We start from the raw sequence: 15,346 nt of genomic DNA, 5'->3' as shown, positions 1-15,346 counted from the left end.
CTTTGGGAACAGTTTGGTCAGAAATCGGTACAATTTACCTCAAGACATTAGCAACGTTAGTAATTTGCAGCTCCAAACAGTTACACTCCCTAATTTACTCTGTAAGTGTGAGTGTAAGATCACTTACTTTCCAAGAAGGACATTCTTCCGTTCAACAATATGATGAGCTAGTGAGTTGCGCAGACGTTTGAGCAATGTTCCCTTTTTAATAGGTAAAAATGAAGTGAGGTAGTAATACAAATTCTGTCGAACTTGGCACCGCAACTGCATTGAATGGAGCTCAATTCTAAAATGAAACAAGCGAAAATAAAAATTCAAACACTGCTATATAAATGGTCTGGATACGAAATTAAGACCATAAAACAAACACTGAAAAACGACAACACTGGTGGTAGAAATTTTGCACTACCATTGCTCTGAGGACTCGACTGTGATTGGCCTAATCACAGAAATTCTGTATTACTGAAATTCTGTTTCTCCGACTTACTTTCCTTTCATATCTAGTCTGGACATAGCATCATGGTCAGTACATAGTCAGGATATTATACTTCATGTTTTTGCATTGGCCAAGACTTCGGTTGTTTTTTCACATAGTCAGCCTGTGGTTTTGACTCAGTTCGTTCCTGTACTGATTGAGATTCTTGGCGCAATTCAACAATTTTTATTTCTTTTATTTTTTCTTTTATTTTCAGTTTCTTTTATTTCGTTTTGTTGACTTCAATCTATTTTTTTAACTTACTAATGATACTTCAGTTGATATATCTGTCAAGATATTGGTAGCGTTTCATTGTTTTTACTGTTTGAGGGAGGAAGACTGTGATTCAAACTTTCCTTTCATATGCCCTTGTTTCTGGATGCGGGATTGCCCGTGGCATAAATATAGCCAAGAGAATGAAACAAGAAATTGATTAACTTCATAAAAAAACATAGCCTAAAGAAGAAACAGGAAATAAAAGCAGGTATATATTTTATTCTAATTACACTACGGGGAATGAGGTTCAGAAAAATTGAAAAATAAGCAAATTAGGCCTATATAGAAATACTGCAAATTCACAAGAAAAACAGAAAATGTTGGAATTATTAGAAATTATCAGAATCACCTTAAAAATAACGATTTCTCGTTGTGAACCAAGAACTAGAAGATCGCTTCCTACCCGGAGTTCGTCAGTGCTCTATAACTCCGCATTTTATAGAAAATCCTTGTTCACACAAGATAATTGAAATCAAAACAAAATGTATTAGAGATATAAGTGGATTTTCCAGCAAAAAGGAGTTTTAACTCCTTTTTGCTTATAAAGTATTAGAAAAATTAAAAATTAAAAATTTAAAAATTAGAAAAATAAATTAAAAATTTAAATGTATTAGAGATATGAGCGTATTTTCCAGCAAAAAGAAGTTTTAACTCCCTTTTGCTTAAAAACTCCTTTTGCTTTAAAAAGGAGTTTTAGTATGTACGGAAGTCCCTGCAACTTTTTTTTAGTTAATTTGACACATTTTCCCTAAGAAACTCTATAAAGGATAGAAAAAAAAAACGGAATGAAATATATAGATTTGTCTGCACGCTCAAGAGAACAAGAGCTAAGAGCTCATATAACACTTGTGACGAGGTCAGAAGAGCCAAGAGCTCATATGACATGAGCTCTAACAAAATTCTAAGAATTAATAGATTGATTTAAAAGGAAAATCAGAGGCTTAATGTCGGTCGGGATTTAAAATGAGAGCTCTGAGACACAAGGTATTTCTAAATATCAAAATTCATTAAGATCCGATGACCCACTCGCAAGTCAAAAATACCTCATTTTTTCTAATTTTTCCTCTCCTTTTAGCCCCCCGGATGGTCAAATCGGGGAAAACAACTTTATCAAGTCAATTTGTGCGAGTCACTGACATGCCTACCAATTTGCATCGTCCTAGCACATCCAGAAGCACCAAAATCGCCAAAGCGCTAGACCCCCCCTAACTCACCCAAAGAGAGCGGATCCAGTCCGGTTACGTCAATTCTACGACATTTGTTTATTCTACCCACCAAGTTTCATCCCGATCTCTCAATTCTAAGCGTTTTCCAAGATTTCCGGTTTCCCCCTCCAACTCCCTCCAATGTCACCAGATCTGGTCGGGATTTAAAATAACAGCTCTGAGACATGAGATCCTTCTAAATATAAAATTTCAGTAAGATCTGGTCACCCGTTCTTAAGTTAAAAATACCTAAATTTTTCTAATTTTTCCGAATTACCCGACCCCAACTTCCCTCCCCCCAAGATGGTCAAATCAGAGAAACGATTATTTCTATTAACTATTAACTATTATTAACGGAAAAAATTATTATTTTTAAATTATAAATTATTATAATTATTGTTATTATTAACTATATATATTATTATCAACTATTTCTAATTTAATCTGGTCTGGTCCCTGATACGCCTGCCAAATTTCATCCTAGCTTATCTGGAAGTGCCTAAACTAGCAAAACCGGGAACGACAGACAGACAGACCGACAGACCGAAATAATATATCACTTGGTTATTATTAATTGGTATACGCTATATGTCACTTGGTTAATACAAAGTGCCATAAAAACGCTCAGAGAAAAAGAGAAAACCAAGAGAAGTCCAGGTGAGTTTTATTCCCGCATTTTATTCCGTGTCTCACATTGCCTTTTTTGCACTCAAGACAAGGCATATCAAAATGATCCATATAAATAGAACCTAACTCTGGTTAACTTCTGATTTAATACGAAACAGCAACTAACCTATTTTCCTACATTAACTGCAGCAATGATATTCTTGTACATAGCATTTATCACTCTAATGTATTTGTCACGTATACCATACAAGGATAAGACCTAGACAAAAATTCTCCTACCTGCTGAATAAAACGCTAGCTTATGATCTATAAAACTGTGGACTGAAGGTGTTTAATGACCCAGGCACTTATCAATTATTAATTATTCAATGAAAATTTGGTCGATACATCCTCTACCCTTCCTAAAACCGTACTGTTCTTCTCTTAAAACTTTATCTACATCATCTCTAAGTCTAAAAGTATCTATGTATTAAGTATTTTGCTACCTACAGAAACCAGACTAATGCCTCTCATGGAGGGGTTTCTTATAGAGGGGTTTAAGTTTTCCTAAAATCGCAAGGTACTTCCCCCTTTTACCAAAAACCTTATTCATAATCTTCAGTAACTTATTTCTAACCTTAAAACCACCATATTTAAGAAACTCATTTACCACTCTGTCATTACATGGGGCCTTATTATTTTCTAATCCTTTTAGTACTGTCACTAGTTCTTCTTCACAAAATAAATCTACTTCATACCCAAAGTGTCACAAACTTTTCCATTCTTTTCTATATCTTTCCTTCCAACTCTATGAACATTTCTCTTTAAATCTTTCCTTATCGGTAATTTTCGCCCTGTTCTTATGTTCAACTGGAACAACTCTAGATTTATCATTCCTTCTCACCTTATTAACGTGCCAGTACAATATTTTACTATTATGCTGTCTGGCTGCATCTTCCAGATCTTCGGTAATTTTATCCATGGTCTCTACTTCACACCTCCTTAGTTTACGTTTTAATGCTATCTCCACTTTCTTTACATTCCCGTTATTATCATATTATCAATCACTCAAATAATTCTAGTACAGGCACCTCCTCCTCTCTATTAAACAAAAAACATTTACACTAATATTCCTAGTTATGTTTCTAAATTTCTTCTCTAAGATATCATCTGCGACTTCAAAAACAGTTTTTCTAAAATTATTCAATCCATCTTCTAATTCGTCAAGTTTTTCAACTCTTCAGTTTAGAATTCAACTGTTCCTGGAAAGTTTCACTCAAATTCTCATCCTAGAGTCTACGAACGTCATAAATAGCCGGAAGGTAGTGAACCTTCCTTCATTTCGGCTTTAAACTATCCATAGACACTACTAAATGGTGATTTTTCTATTAAAATCCATAACAAATATCTTGTACCGATCCTGCCAGTCTTCGGTTTACAATATCATAATCAGTCAGGTTAGCTGTCTTACCATCATGTGAATACTATGTTAACTTATGGACCATTTTATAACCAAACACTGTATTGGTCATAATTAGATTTTTATATCTACAAAATTGCAGCAGTCTGTAACCATCACTATTTCCTTTTTCTAAACCCTATTTACCCAGACGGGGTAACATCTATCCCTATTTCTACCGACTAGGGCATTAACATCTTCTAATATAATGTACATATTTCTACCTATTACTTCATATGACTACTATATTATTACATATTCTACCACTGTCTATTTGTTCCTCTAGCAAGTAAAATTTATTTGAATCAATACTACAACCATCAGGCGATTCTATAGGGGCATATGCGACTATGACTGATACCCTGCACTTTTTAGTTGAAAAATGAGTGACTAGCATTCTAATATTAATACCCTCCCTGTCTAAACAGGACTTGGCAGCTTCCTTTTTAATCATCAGATTTAATCCCAGTCTGTGCACCCCACCCTTTCAGCCCGAGTGAATATATTTTATATCGCTTAATTTCATGTTTCCTGCCCTTGGGATATGAGTTTCGGAAACTTATAATAGTAAAGTTCGGAGCGTCTGAATTCGTCAGTCAAAATGTCGATACGATAGTTGTTTTTAACGTCGTATCATTCTAAGTTGCAATTTTCATCTTCTTTAAATCATTGAAATTGTTATGGCCTTAGGAAAAGCAATGGTCCCAGAATCAATGCAGGATGGGGAATAACATATCTTCTCAAGACTAAACGAGGATTAGACCTGGACAACGAGAAATCCCTGGGACTTCCAGTTGAATTATCTTAAACTGAAACACTAATACCACACGACTGCAGAGAAATAACAAAACTTATATATTCTAAAAAATTTACTTTTCAAAAAAATTAATAAAATAGAAATGCTAATATTTACCTCACTAAAATTTTATTAACTTCTTCAGTAAAAAATTTTGATTTGGTGCCAGGATCTTCCTCTGCCTTTTCTTTAAGAGCATTTATCACAGATATCAGTTCAAAAGGCAAGTTCTCTGGAAGCACTGCTGTACAACTTTCAACATCCTTTTTGATAGAGGGAGAAGACTCCTCACCTTCACTTTCTTCTGTCTCACTCTCTTCTTCCTCCTCTTCCTCTCCTGAAAAGAGCAAGGATTATAATAATTGAAGATACGAGCTCTGCCCTAGGAATGACATATAGATGGGTGATGGGTAAACTTATCTATCAACATATGAAATGACATCACAATCTTAAAAAGGGCTTATGCCAGATTTGCCTCTCACTCACTCGGACTATCTGTCTTGGTTTTTCTACAATTAGCCATGGCTTGATACCCACAACTACTTGACATCAAGCTAAGTCTAATTGTAGAAGAAGCCAAGACAGATAGTCCGAGGGAGTGAGAGGCAAATATTGCATATGTCGGCAATAGTCGTAATTGCATTTTAGAAAGATGAGTAAAATAGGAAGAAACTGTTTTGGATAACAAAAGCAGATAAACTTCTCTCTCTCTCTCCTCTCTCTCTCTCTCTCTCTCTCTCTCTCTCTCTCTCTCTCTCTCTCTCTCTCTCTCTCTCTCTCTCTCTCTCTCTCTCTCTCTCTCCTCTCTCTCTCCTCTCTCCTCTCTCTCTCTCTCCTCTCTCTCTCTCTCTCTCCTCTCTTCCTCTCTCTCTCTCTCTCTCTCTCTCTCCTCTCTCTCTCTCTCTCCTCTCTCTCTCTCTCCTCTCTCTCTCTCTCCCCTCTCTCTCTCTCTCTCTCTCTCTCTCTCTCTCTCTCTCTCTCTCTCTCTCTCTCTCTCTCTCTCTCTCTCTCTCATTTGATGAATCAAAAAAAAAAAAAAAGACTTAAATAAAATTCAAGGGGGTTGCAATGAAATAGCCCGTGGAAACGAACTCTAAATAAGGAGCGACGGGGCTCAATAGTCACCGAAACTATATAAAACAGAGTTTCGATAACAATAGTAACATTAAAAGAATTAAATATTTGTTCTGATTCTAAATATATAAAGCTCACTAAATTCAATGTTGCCAATCAAAAGTTACAAAATTTACCCAATTTTTGATAGAGGAAGGACCCCCCGATTTTAACGAGATTCAGCATATCAGAGAACTCTCCTGTAGAGATTTCCACTCCCTATACACAAAAATGTGAAATTATGCATTTTTTGTCAGAACAAAGATCACGGATGTGTGTTTATTTGTTTTCTTGTTTGTTTTTGCCAGGGGTGATAGTGTCAAATCAATGATCCTAGAAGATCAGGAAAAGATTCATTTGAACGGAAATCAAAAGTTCTAGTGCTCTATTTCAAGTGATCAAAAGTATTAGAGGGGAAACTTAGAGGGGTTAGAATTGTCAGGAGGATTTTTCCGAAATGATAAATTTTCCATGGGGAGTTCTTTTACTCCATGAATAGGAAGAATTTTCTATGAAGGGGAGCCGGATTTCCCAGCATTATGTGAAAAACGGTCATAAAAAAAATAAAAAAATTCAACTCAAAGTGAGGAACAATAAAACTTAAAATGAACAGAATTACTTCGTATTATAGGGGGGGGGGTTGATCCCTCAAGAATACCTTTTTCTTTACGTCGACGTTTGAATTTTTGTCCAAATTCTTGAAGGTCACCCCCTCCAAGTACGGAATAATTCATTTTTGTTTTAAAATTTAATATTACTACTTACTTTCAGTTGAAAAACTTGTTTTTACATTTAATATTTTCAAAGGCGATTTGTTTGCCGGAAACCTGGACTTTTCTTGAACAGTAAAACATTTTGGAATTTTCAAACGTTCTGATTAATATAGCACCTTAAAACTTTACCCGGTGTTATTTGGGGCTGCATAAAAACTAAGGGATGTAACAAGTATTGCGAAGATGGCTGAGTGTCTTTCCATTCGGGCTCTCATTAAAAATAGCACTTCATTTTGGAGCCTGCGATATTATGAACCCTCTCAAGGCCTTCTACGGCCATCCATTCGGGAAATAAATAATAGCGCATGGAGAGAAATCGTTCCGTAGATCGATTAACAATTCTGGTTTAAGGATGATCCCCCCCCCATACCAATAAATCGACCTTTAAAACCTATAAGGTAAACTATAAGTTACTTTACTCACCACCAGAGCTGCTCGTTTCATTCTCCGACTCACTATCATCACTAACTGGTTTCAGAAGTGTGCCTTTTTTAAGGACGGGAGTCAAAACCTCCTTTTTAGCACTCGCAGAGGTGTCACTTTTATCAATGTCACCTAATTTAGGCTTAGATTTCAATATATCACTTTTAAGGGTGGAGATTTTGCCAGCTCTAGGGGAGTGATCTTCTGGCGGCGATGGCCTTGGAGTTTTAATGAGATCAATCTTTCCATTCTCAGTAGGTCCACTTTTCAACACACTTGCTTTGACCACCGATTCTATTGTGTCGAAAACCGAATCTGTGGCAGTTTTGCTCGTAGTCAAATCTAAATAATAAGTAATTTAAACGAAACATTAACTTAAACAGGTCTGTCTTAAAGACTACACTCTTGTACCTTTTCGGTTTACTGATTATAGTGGTTATTATACTCCCTGTTTATAAAGTAAAATTACAGAAGAGAAAATAAAAATTGGAAGAAAAAAAAAAGTTTGACATTCAACTTGTTTTAGTATCTTGGGCCTACAAAATACTTTATTTTGAAAATTATTTGGCAAACATTTTAGCGTTGGCTCTAGACCAGGTTACAAGCTACTAGTAAATTAATTGGGGATCACGTCCCCCTCCTCCTGCTTAATTCCATCATCAGCAGTTAGTAAATATTAAAAATATTTCTTTTCTTTAAGTAATTAATAGAATTTGATTATTCTTTAAAACAAATTCGATTTTTACAGTCAGTAAGGACAAGGACCAATTTATATTTCATATTTATATTTTATATTATAAATATTTATATTATATATATTTTATATTTATATTTTATATACTTATTTATAATTTAAACTATATTTTGTATAATATTTCAGTTAGTTTCTTTCTGGTGCTTCTGCTTTGTTTTTGTTCTGTGTTTTAGGGTTTGGTAATGAAAGTGGGTGATGCGGTAACTGATTGCTTTGGGAGGGTTGAACTACTTTATTTTTATTAATGTTTTTGCCCTTAATTTATTTACCATTGCTTTTCATGTCGTCTCCGTCAGGTCGTTTTCTTTGCTGATTGTTGAAAATGAGTGTAGGCCTAAATATCAGCTAATTTTGGAATAGGTGTGAAGCCTTAACAAGCTACAATTTCTGGTGGATGTTAGTGTTTTTTAATAAATTTAAATAAAACCTTTGTTTATGTTTTGGTGTAATATAAATAAATCCTAATTCACACCCCACCTCACCCCACCCTCGAAAAATTTGTGCATTTACACTCGATTTAATTTACAAAAGGAACTAAAGCTTCTGATTCATCAAAATTCTACCCCTAAGGTTTCAGGGCATTAATTATAGCCTAATATATATATCCCTAAGGGTTATATATTAAGGATATATCCCTAAGGGTTTCAGGGCATTAATTATAGCAGCATCAAGGCTAATACTGATATCAGGCTGTTCCTTTCCTTCATTGCATACTAGTAATTCAAATTATTCCACTGAGTCAATCCCCAAGGAGACATGTTCAATTTATCTAAACCAGATTTTTCATAGTAAACATGCTGCTTGGAGTCGAACCACGGTGGCCTTAAAGAGTAAGGGCTAATCATTAGGTTTCTAAATTTCAAAACGGATTCTGATCCATAACTAATTTTATAATGACTAGGGACTTATTTTCTGATTTCCTAACCATTTTCTACAAGAAACAACTGGGTCGTAAGTAATAGCTAAATTCTCTATTTCATCGTCTCTTTTTCAGCTTTTCTAAATAGGTATTTTAAATTTTTTAGCAGGTATTATTAAAGGTATTTTTTTTAAGGTATTTTAAATTTTTTTTATTTTAAATTTAAAAAAAATAATTTTTGTTTTATATAAAATTTTTTCAGGTATTTTAAATTGCTAAGTTTTAGCAACATCATGGACAAAATTGAGCATCAACAGGTCCAGATTTACCAATAGGCCCACTAGGCCTGGACCTAGGGACTAGGCCTGGACCTAGCTACATGCCGGACAAATTTGAGCATCAACAAGCCCAGATTTACCAATAGACTCATTAGGCCTGGACGAAGGGACGCAATAAATTATCACTCAGTGATTTTTTTCTTAAAAGAACCGGGATTGATGTGATTTGTGGTCAAAGTAGCGGGTGCACTCCCCCGCTGCACTGTCTATTCACAGAAAAGTGATTTTAAAACAACACAAGAATTACGTGCCCACTTATAAGCTGTCATATGTCTCCCAAGAAAGGCAGCTGAGAGTTCAGTATTACCTCTCTTTTTCATTACTTTTGGGTCATCAATTGCGTTCTGTTCAGTGCTTCACTATCCCCAAATTCTCGGGAATTCCCCAGCAAAGATACTTGGGACTAGAAGCATCAAAGCTTTAAATCCGCCCCTGAGCATCAAACTGACAACGAATTTTTCAAGGCACTACGAATACATAAACGAAACACTAACGATAATGTAGTTAAACTTGGCCAAAGAGTACTAAACAATTATCGGACCAGAGTGAGAAAGACATCAGAGTCTGTGAATACGTCCAAAAAACATGTTACTACTTGTTTGAGCCAATAAGTCAATTAGTAGCCAAAATCAAATAATCAACAAAATAATCAAAGAGTCAAAATCAATAAGTCAAAGCCAATAAGTTGAGGCCATTACCACGGCGACGCCGTCCTTTTACCCTTTCATTACAATAGCCTAGAGTTCACCGGCCCAGACGCCTTTGGTCAATAATGAAACAAGAACGGAAAGAACCATAAGCTTAAATTTAGGCAAATGATTGTTTTGAACTTATAGCACGAAAAAAAAGAGAAAAAAGTCTCTGAAAACAGTCGATCCCCAGAAAAACAATTCAAACGAGATTTACCAGATTCAGATTTAGACGTCGGAGGCTCAGGTGGCTTAGACTTTTCCACGTCAGTTCTTATCAGTTTTGACGTTTTGTCTGATACTCCATTGACTCTCTTAACTTCTTCAACTTTCTTCCTTTTAACTTCAATCTAAAATGACAAATTTCATGACAACAGATAATTCAGGCAGTGTATACAGAATTGAATGACCGATTTGGGTCCGTTTACCCTTTCGCTCAAAAATTGAAAACCCAACCCTCCTTTGCGCACCTAACCCCCGAAACCTAATGCCACATCGATATCTTTTGTCAAAAAACATAAATCTGAATGTAATGAGCTTACCAAGCCGAAACTTACATTTCGTGAGTAATTTAAAAAATTATTGTCGCCTCGTTGGATTTTTTTTTTTTTTTTTTTTTTTATGGCTCTCTGAAATAGCAAGACACTTTTTTATTGCAATTATTAAAAAAAAAGATTCTAGAAAAGAAGCTTTTTCAAAGAAAGTAAAGGATGTGCTAAACTTAAGATAAGCAGGAATAGATTCCTATAATAAATCAAACTCAAAATGACCAGAAATTACTATTAAAGAATAAACGAAACCCAAAACGAACAGGTATTAAATAAAATCATAGCAACAGGTACTAATATAAATCAACATGTACTAATAAAATACAATCAACAGATACTAATATAAATAAATAAAAAAAATGTTAAAACAAGTAAAACTTAAATTGAATACGCAAATCAAGCTTAAAACAAACAAAAATTACTACAAACAAGAGATTGGCTACTACCCCCTTCCCTAACTCAAAGTGGAAAAGCCCTTTGATTGGTAGAAAGTGAAGTCAATTGAACACTTTCAGTCAATCAGAGGCCTTTTACACTGACAAACCTACGAAAATTATTTTCAATAAACTTTATTGGTCACGGAATAGTCTTTTTCACTAAAGTTCTGGAAGACTATTGCAAATATTCACCGTAGGTAAGAAACAAAACGTAAAAAATAGTGAGTCATCAGTTCATTTACAAAATATTATTATCGCGACCTCAAATCTACGAGAGTATACTACAAATGCTATTCTCCGAGCCTCAATTCTGCAGGTTCAATAGGTCAGTTTGACCAAGCCCATAAAAATTAACTCTTGATCAAATTCAAAATGAAAATGCCGAGGGGTGGCCGACTTCATGCCACTATGTTTACACCTCGGAACAGTGTAAAAAATTGTAGAACTGTGAAAAGCGAGCCAGAACTGCGTTCCATCATGCTTCACACAGCTCCCCACCGCTTGATACTCTTAACAGGCGCCACCTGGTGTTCTGAGGGTCGACGATGCCTTGGAAAATACAGCGCTGGTTTTGATTTTAATGAAGTAATCCTTTGGTAGAGAATTTGGTAGAGAAATTTGGTAGAAAGATTGTTTGTGCTTGCTTCTTTCCTTGAGTACAGAGATTATAGAGCTCTTAAGAGGATTTCAGAACTGTACTCAGTGAAATTGAGATCTCAACAAATGCTCTAGTGCTAGGCACCAACAACGATTTTTGTTGATTTAGTTTCAACCCTTGTTTTTAAGAGATATCCTTGTAACATTTACGTTGATAGCATATTTTGAAGCTAAGGACTAATATAAAATAATATTCATCAGATTGATTTCTGGGAAGATAAATTATACAAGTTAAAAAGAAAGGTTTTTTGATCATCAGTCGTATACACAGAAATCTCCTTATTTTTATGATACTGTAATTCTTATATTGATCACAAAATTTTTCATTCTTTTACCTTTTCCAAAATCTCCCTCCCTACTCCAAATGTTATATCCGAAAGTTCGAAGTTAACCCCCCGATTTTTTGTTTATCCTGTAATTTTCTACCTTCCGTATAATTCATAAGTTTTTGCGTTTTTGGTGCGCTCTCCACAAAAATTAGATCCTGCATATATGTATGTGAGCATCAAGTAGGCTTTTTGATTGGGATTTAGTCGTACAATTTATAGAAAATCAGAATCTTTATTTTCGAGGAACTTTAAAAGAATAAATTGTGACTTTAAATTGCAACCTATTGAATCACAGGTATCGCATAGCCATCTCGTATGTATCAATTCTGGTAAAGTTAAGCTAAGGAGCTGTAAATGTGCTCAGCTTGCTAAGCAACAGTCTCAGCTACAACGTCTGCAACTGCTGTTACCGTTTACATTAATCAGAGCAGTGGTGGGATTTAAAAGGCGGGTGCTTTTGAGTCCACCATCTTTCTGATTGGTTTAATCTCAGAACTGAAGCTCTTACAGCTAGAATTTTAACTAAACATGGATAGATGGATCATATTCGTGACTCTACCTAAATACAAGTGAGGGGGACCATAATACAAGAGAGAAGGGATTTCCTTTCCTGAAAAACAATGACCCGAAATGCATGTTTGTGTTTGGACCAGCCTCTCAATAAGAAATCCTCAATGTTTCTCTTTTTCCTCCTCAAAACCCTCTCTTTTTTTAACCTTTTCATTGGTATGTTTTATAGAACTAGTTGATTAGGCCTCTGACCTACTAAGGTACTGACAAAAGTGGCTACCTTTTCTTTTTGCTTTTCGGCGAGATTAACCGCATCAGGTGTTGCTGGTCTAGAAGAGCCACTCCCTTCTGTAGATATTAACTAGAATAAAAATAAATAATATTAATATGAAAGTTGTTGAAGAATGAACAAATAAAAACAATACACTAAATATACACTGAACATTATACATACTCTATACACTAAAGCTAGAATTTTATCCCAAATCTTCAAGAATAACCCCTGAATCACAAAGGCCGTAAAACAAACAGTTGAAATTGCTAAAATACTTTAGCGTAAAGAGTGAGGTATTGGGGAGGAGACGAACCCCCTTATATATGTAATAATTTCTGTTCGTTTTAGGTTCTAATACTGCTCCTTAATTTCAGTTTAAAAAACTTTTTTTTATTCATTTTCTCATCGTTTTTTTTTTTTTTTTAAATAATGCTAGAGAATCCTCTGTACACGTACCAATAACCATTACTATATGTAAACAATGGTCAAAGTTTGTAACTTGCAGCACCTCCCCCAGGGACTGTGGGGGAGTAAGTCGTCCCCAAAGACATATTAAATAGGTTTTTCGACAGTGCTGAACGAAATGGCTATCGATAGGCACTTTATGCTTTTTAGTTTTTTATTGTTTTAAAAAGTAGAGCTGTGAGAAAGAGTCAAACTTTAGCGTAAAGAGCGGGCCATTGAGGAGGGGACAGCCCTTTTCATATACGGAATAATTTCTGTTTTGTTTAAGTTTTAATGTCACTTCTTACTTTCAGTTGAAAAAATTGTTTATTATTATTTAATTTCTGAACGTTTTGAATTAATGCAGGTTTTCATTTTGGCTCACCGTACATGAATAATTAAATCGAAATTTGCATATTAATTCTACTTTTTTTTGGCGAATATAGAAGCTCGTTACGTAAGTTAATTCGTAAGTTACAAATATTTATTACTAATAAAAACGTTCGTAAAAACAAAAAAAAAGTTCTAGTTGCCTTTTTAAGTAACCAAAAACTGGAGGGCAAATAGGCCTCCTACCCCACCCCTTTTTTCTCAAAATCGTCCGATTAAAACTATGAGAAAGCCATTTAGCCACAAAAAAATTAATATGCAAATTTCGTTTTAATTATTCATGTGCGGAGAGCCATAATACAAGAGACATGTATTAACTCAAAAAAATTCAGAAACTAAATAAAAAAACTAGTTTTTTCAACTGAAAGTAAGGAACGACATTAAAACTTAAAAAGAACAGAAATTACTCCGTATATGAAAGGGGCTGTTCCCTCTTAAACGCCCCGCTCTTTACGCTAAAGTTTTTTTTTATTGTTTTAAAAGTAGAGTTGTGAGAAAGGGTCAAACTTTAGCGTAAAGAGCGGGGCGTTTAAGAGGGAACAACTCCTTTCATATACGGAGTAATTTCTGTGCGCTTTAAGTTTTAATGTTGCTCTTTACTTTCATTTGAAAAAAACTTTTTTTTTATTTAATCAATGAAAAAGATGAGAAAGGATGGGCTAATATAGGTGTCAGGATTTTTTTTTTTTAGTGAAGGGGTAATCGCAATGGGTGATCACGAATTAAAGTTTCACATGCACTAGGAATAGGCTATATCCTATTCCCAAAACACGATGGGGGGGGGGATTTATAGAAGAACCTTTCAGTGCTTGCATGATGTTTACATTAATCAGAGCTGCTACTAACAATTTAATAATACGCGAAGATTCAGTTATGAATTTTCCAGAGGCTTTAGAAAACTCCCAAGAGATTAAATAATATCAATATAATAATAATGCATATTTAATATACTTTTTAAGGGTAATGCTTTAAACGCATACAAGCACGTACGCAGGAATATTTTTTGGGGACAGGGGATACTACCACAAAAATTGGCGAGGAAGCTATTAATGAAAACAAAACTTGACCATTTAATTAAGAAGTGTGTATAAATTCAAGATAGTTTACGATTTTTTTGGGGGGGAGAGGGAAGGAAAGACCCCAAGGCCCCACACCTGTTTAAGTCCTTGTACCAAAGCTCAAGACTGAATCCGAAAATGTTGGGGAAAATCTAAAGGGGTGGTAGTCCTGGTAATAACGAGAACAATTATCTATTATTCTGTATGATTTTTCAAATCCCGAGAAAACGGAGAGCCGTAAAGTGAAGGGGAATCATAAATTATGATTTCATACAAACTAGAAGTAGGCTCTAGCCATAGCCTATAGCTGAACGTTTGCTAGAGTCGGTCGATTTTAAGTCAAACATTTACTGGAATAATATTGACAGTTAATAAAAAATAAATATTACGTCAACCTTTGACTGGCAGGGAGGAGAAGGAGAAGCAAAGAAATTCTTAAGTGAATCTTAAAGGCGTCACTGCCTTAAAGGCATTGAGACTTAAAGGCTCACTGTAGGTACTGTTGTTATTATTCAAGATTCATTGAATAAAAATAGCTATCGTAAGACATATTATTAAAAGAAGATGCACCAATTCCCAATTTATGCAATTGATTAATTTTCACATTATTTAATTGTATTATTTTAATTTATATTATTATGTAAATCATTTAATATAATAATTTATATTATTATATAAATAATAAACATAATATTATTTTAATTTGATTAATAAACATTATTTCTTTAATTTTTGGCAAATCAAAAATGGAAAAGTTGTTAGATTTTCGGGCGAAAGTTTTTGTCCCCATTGGCAGTTCAGATTTCATAATGAATACGTTCAGCAGTACAATGTAATAAAATTAATAAGAAAACACCTATTTGACTCCAATCTATTGGGAATTCGATCTAATAATATGAAATATTAAAAACTTAATAAACGGCCTTAAATTAT

The 15,346-nt window shown here is 34.5% G+C and overlaps 1 protein-coding gene across 1 annotated transcript in view; it reads right to left on the bottom strand.

Annotated features, from left to right (window-relative positions):
* Positions 1-15,346, bottom strand: part of LOC136043982 (yemanuclein-like) — a 66,916-nt gene that overhangs the window by 27,517 nt on the left and 24,053 nt on the right. The window contains exons 5-9 of the mRNA XM_065729067.1: positions 12,528-12,608; positions 9,984-10,116; positions 7,127-7,468; positions 4,935-5,154; positions 128-286 (exon numbers count right to left, since the gene is read on the bottom strand). Coding sequence (XP_065585139.1) covers positions 128-286; positions 4,935-5,154; positions 7,127-7,468; positions 9,984-10,116; positions 12,528-12,608 — 935 coding nt within the window. The remainder of the gene's footprint in view (positions 1-127; positions 287-4,934; positions 5,155-7,126; positions 7,469-9,983; positions 10,117-12,527; positions 12,609-15,346) is intronic.

The sequence above is a fragment of the Artemia franciscana genome, chromosome 2 (genome assembly GCF_032884065.1).
Source record: "Artemia franciscana chromosome 2, ASM3288406v1, whole genome shotgun sequence".
NCBI classification, from domain to species: domain Eukaryota; kingdom Metazoa; phylum Arthropoda; class Branchiopoda; order Anostraca; family Artemiidae; genus Artemia; species Artemia franciscana.
The sequence above is the reverse complement of the archived record's forward strand: the minus strand, read 5'-3'. Positions and strand labels throughout refer to the sequence as shown.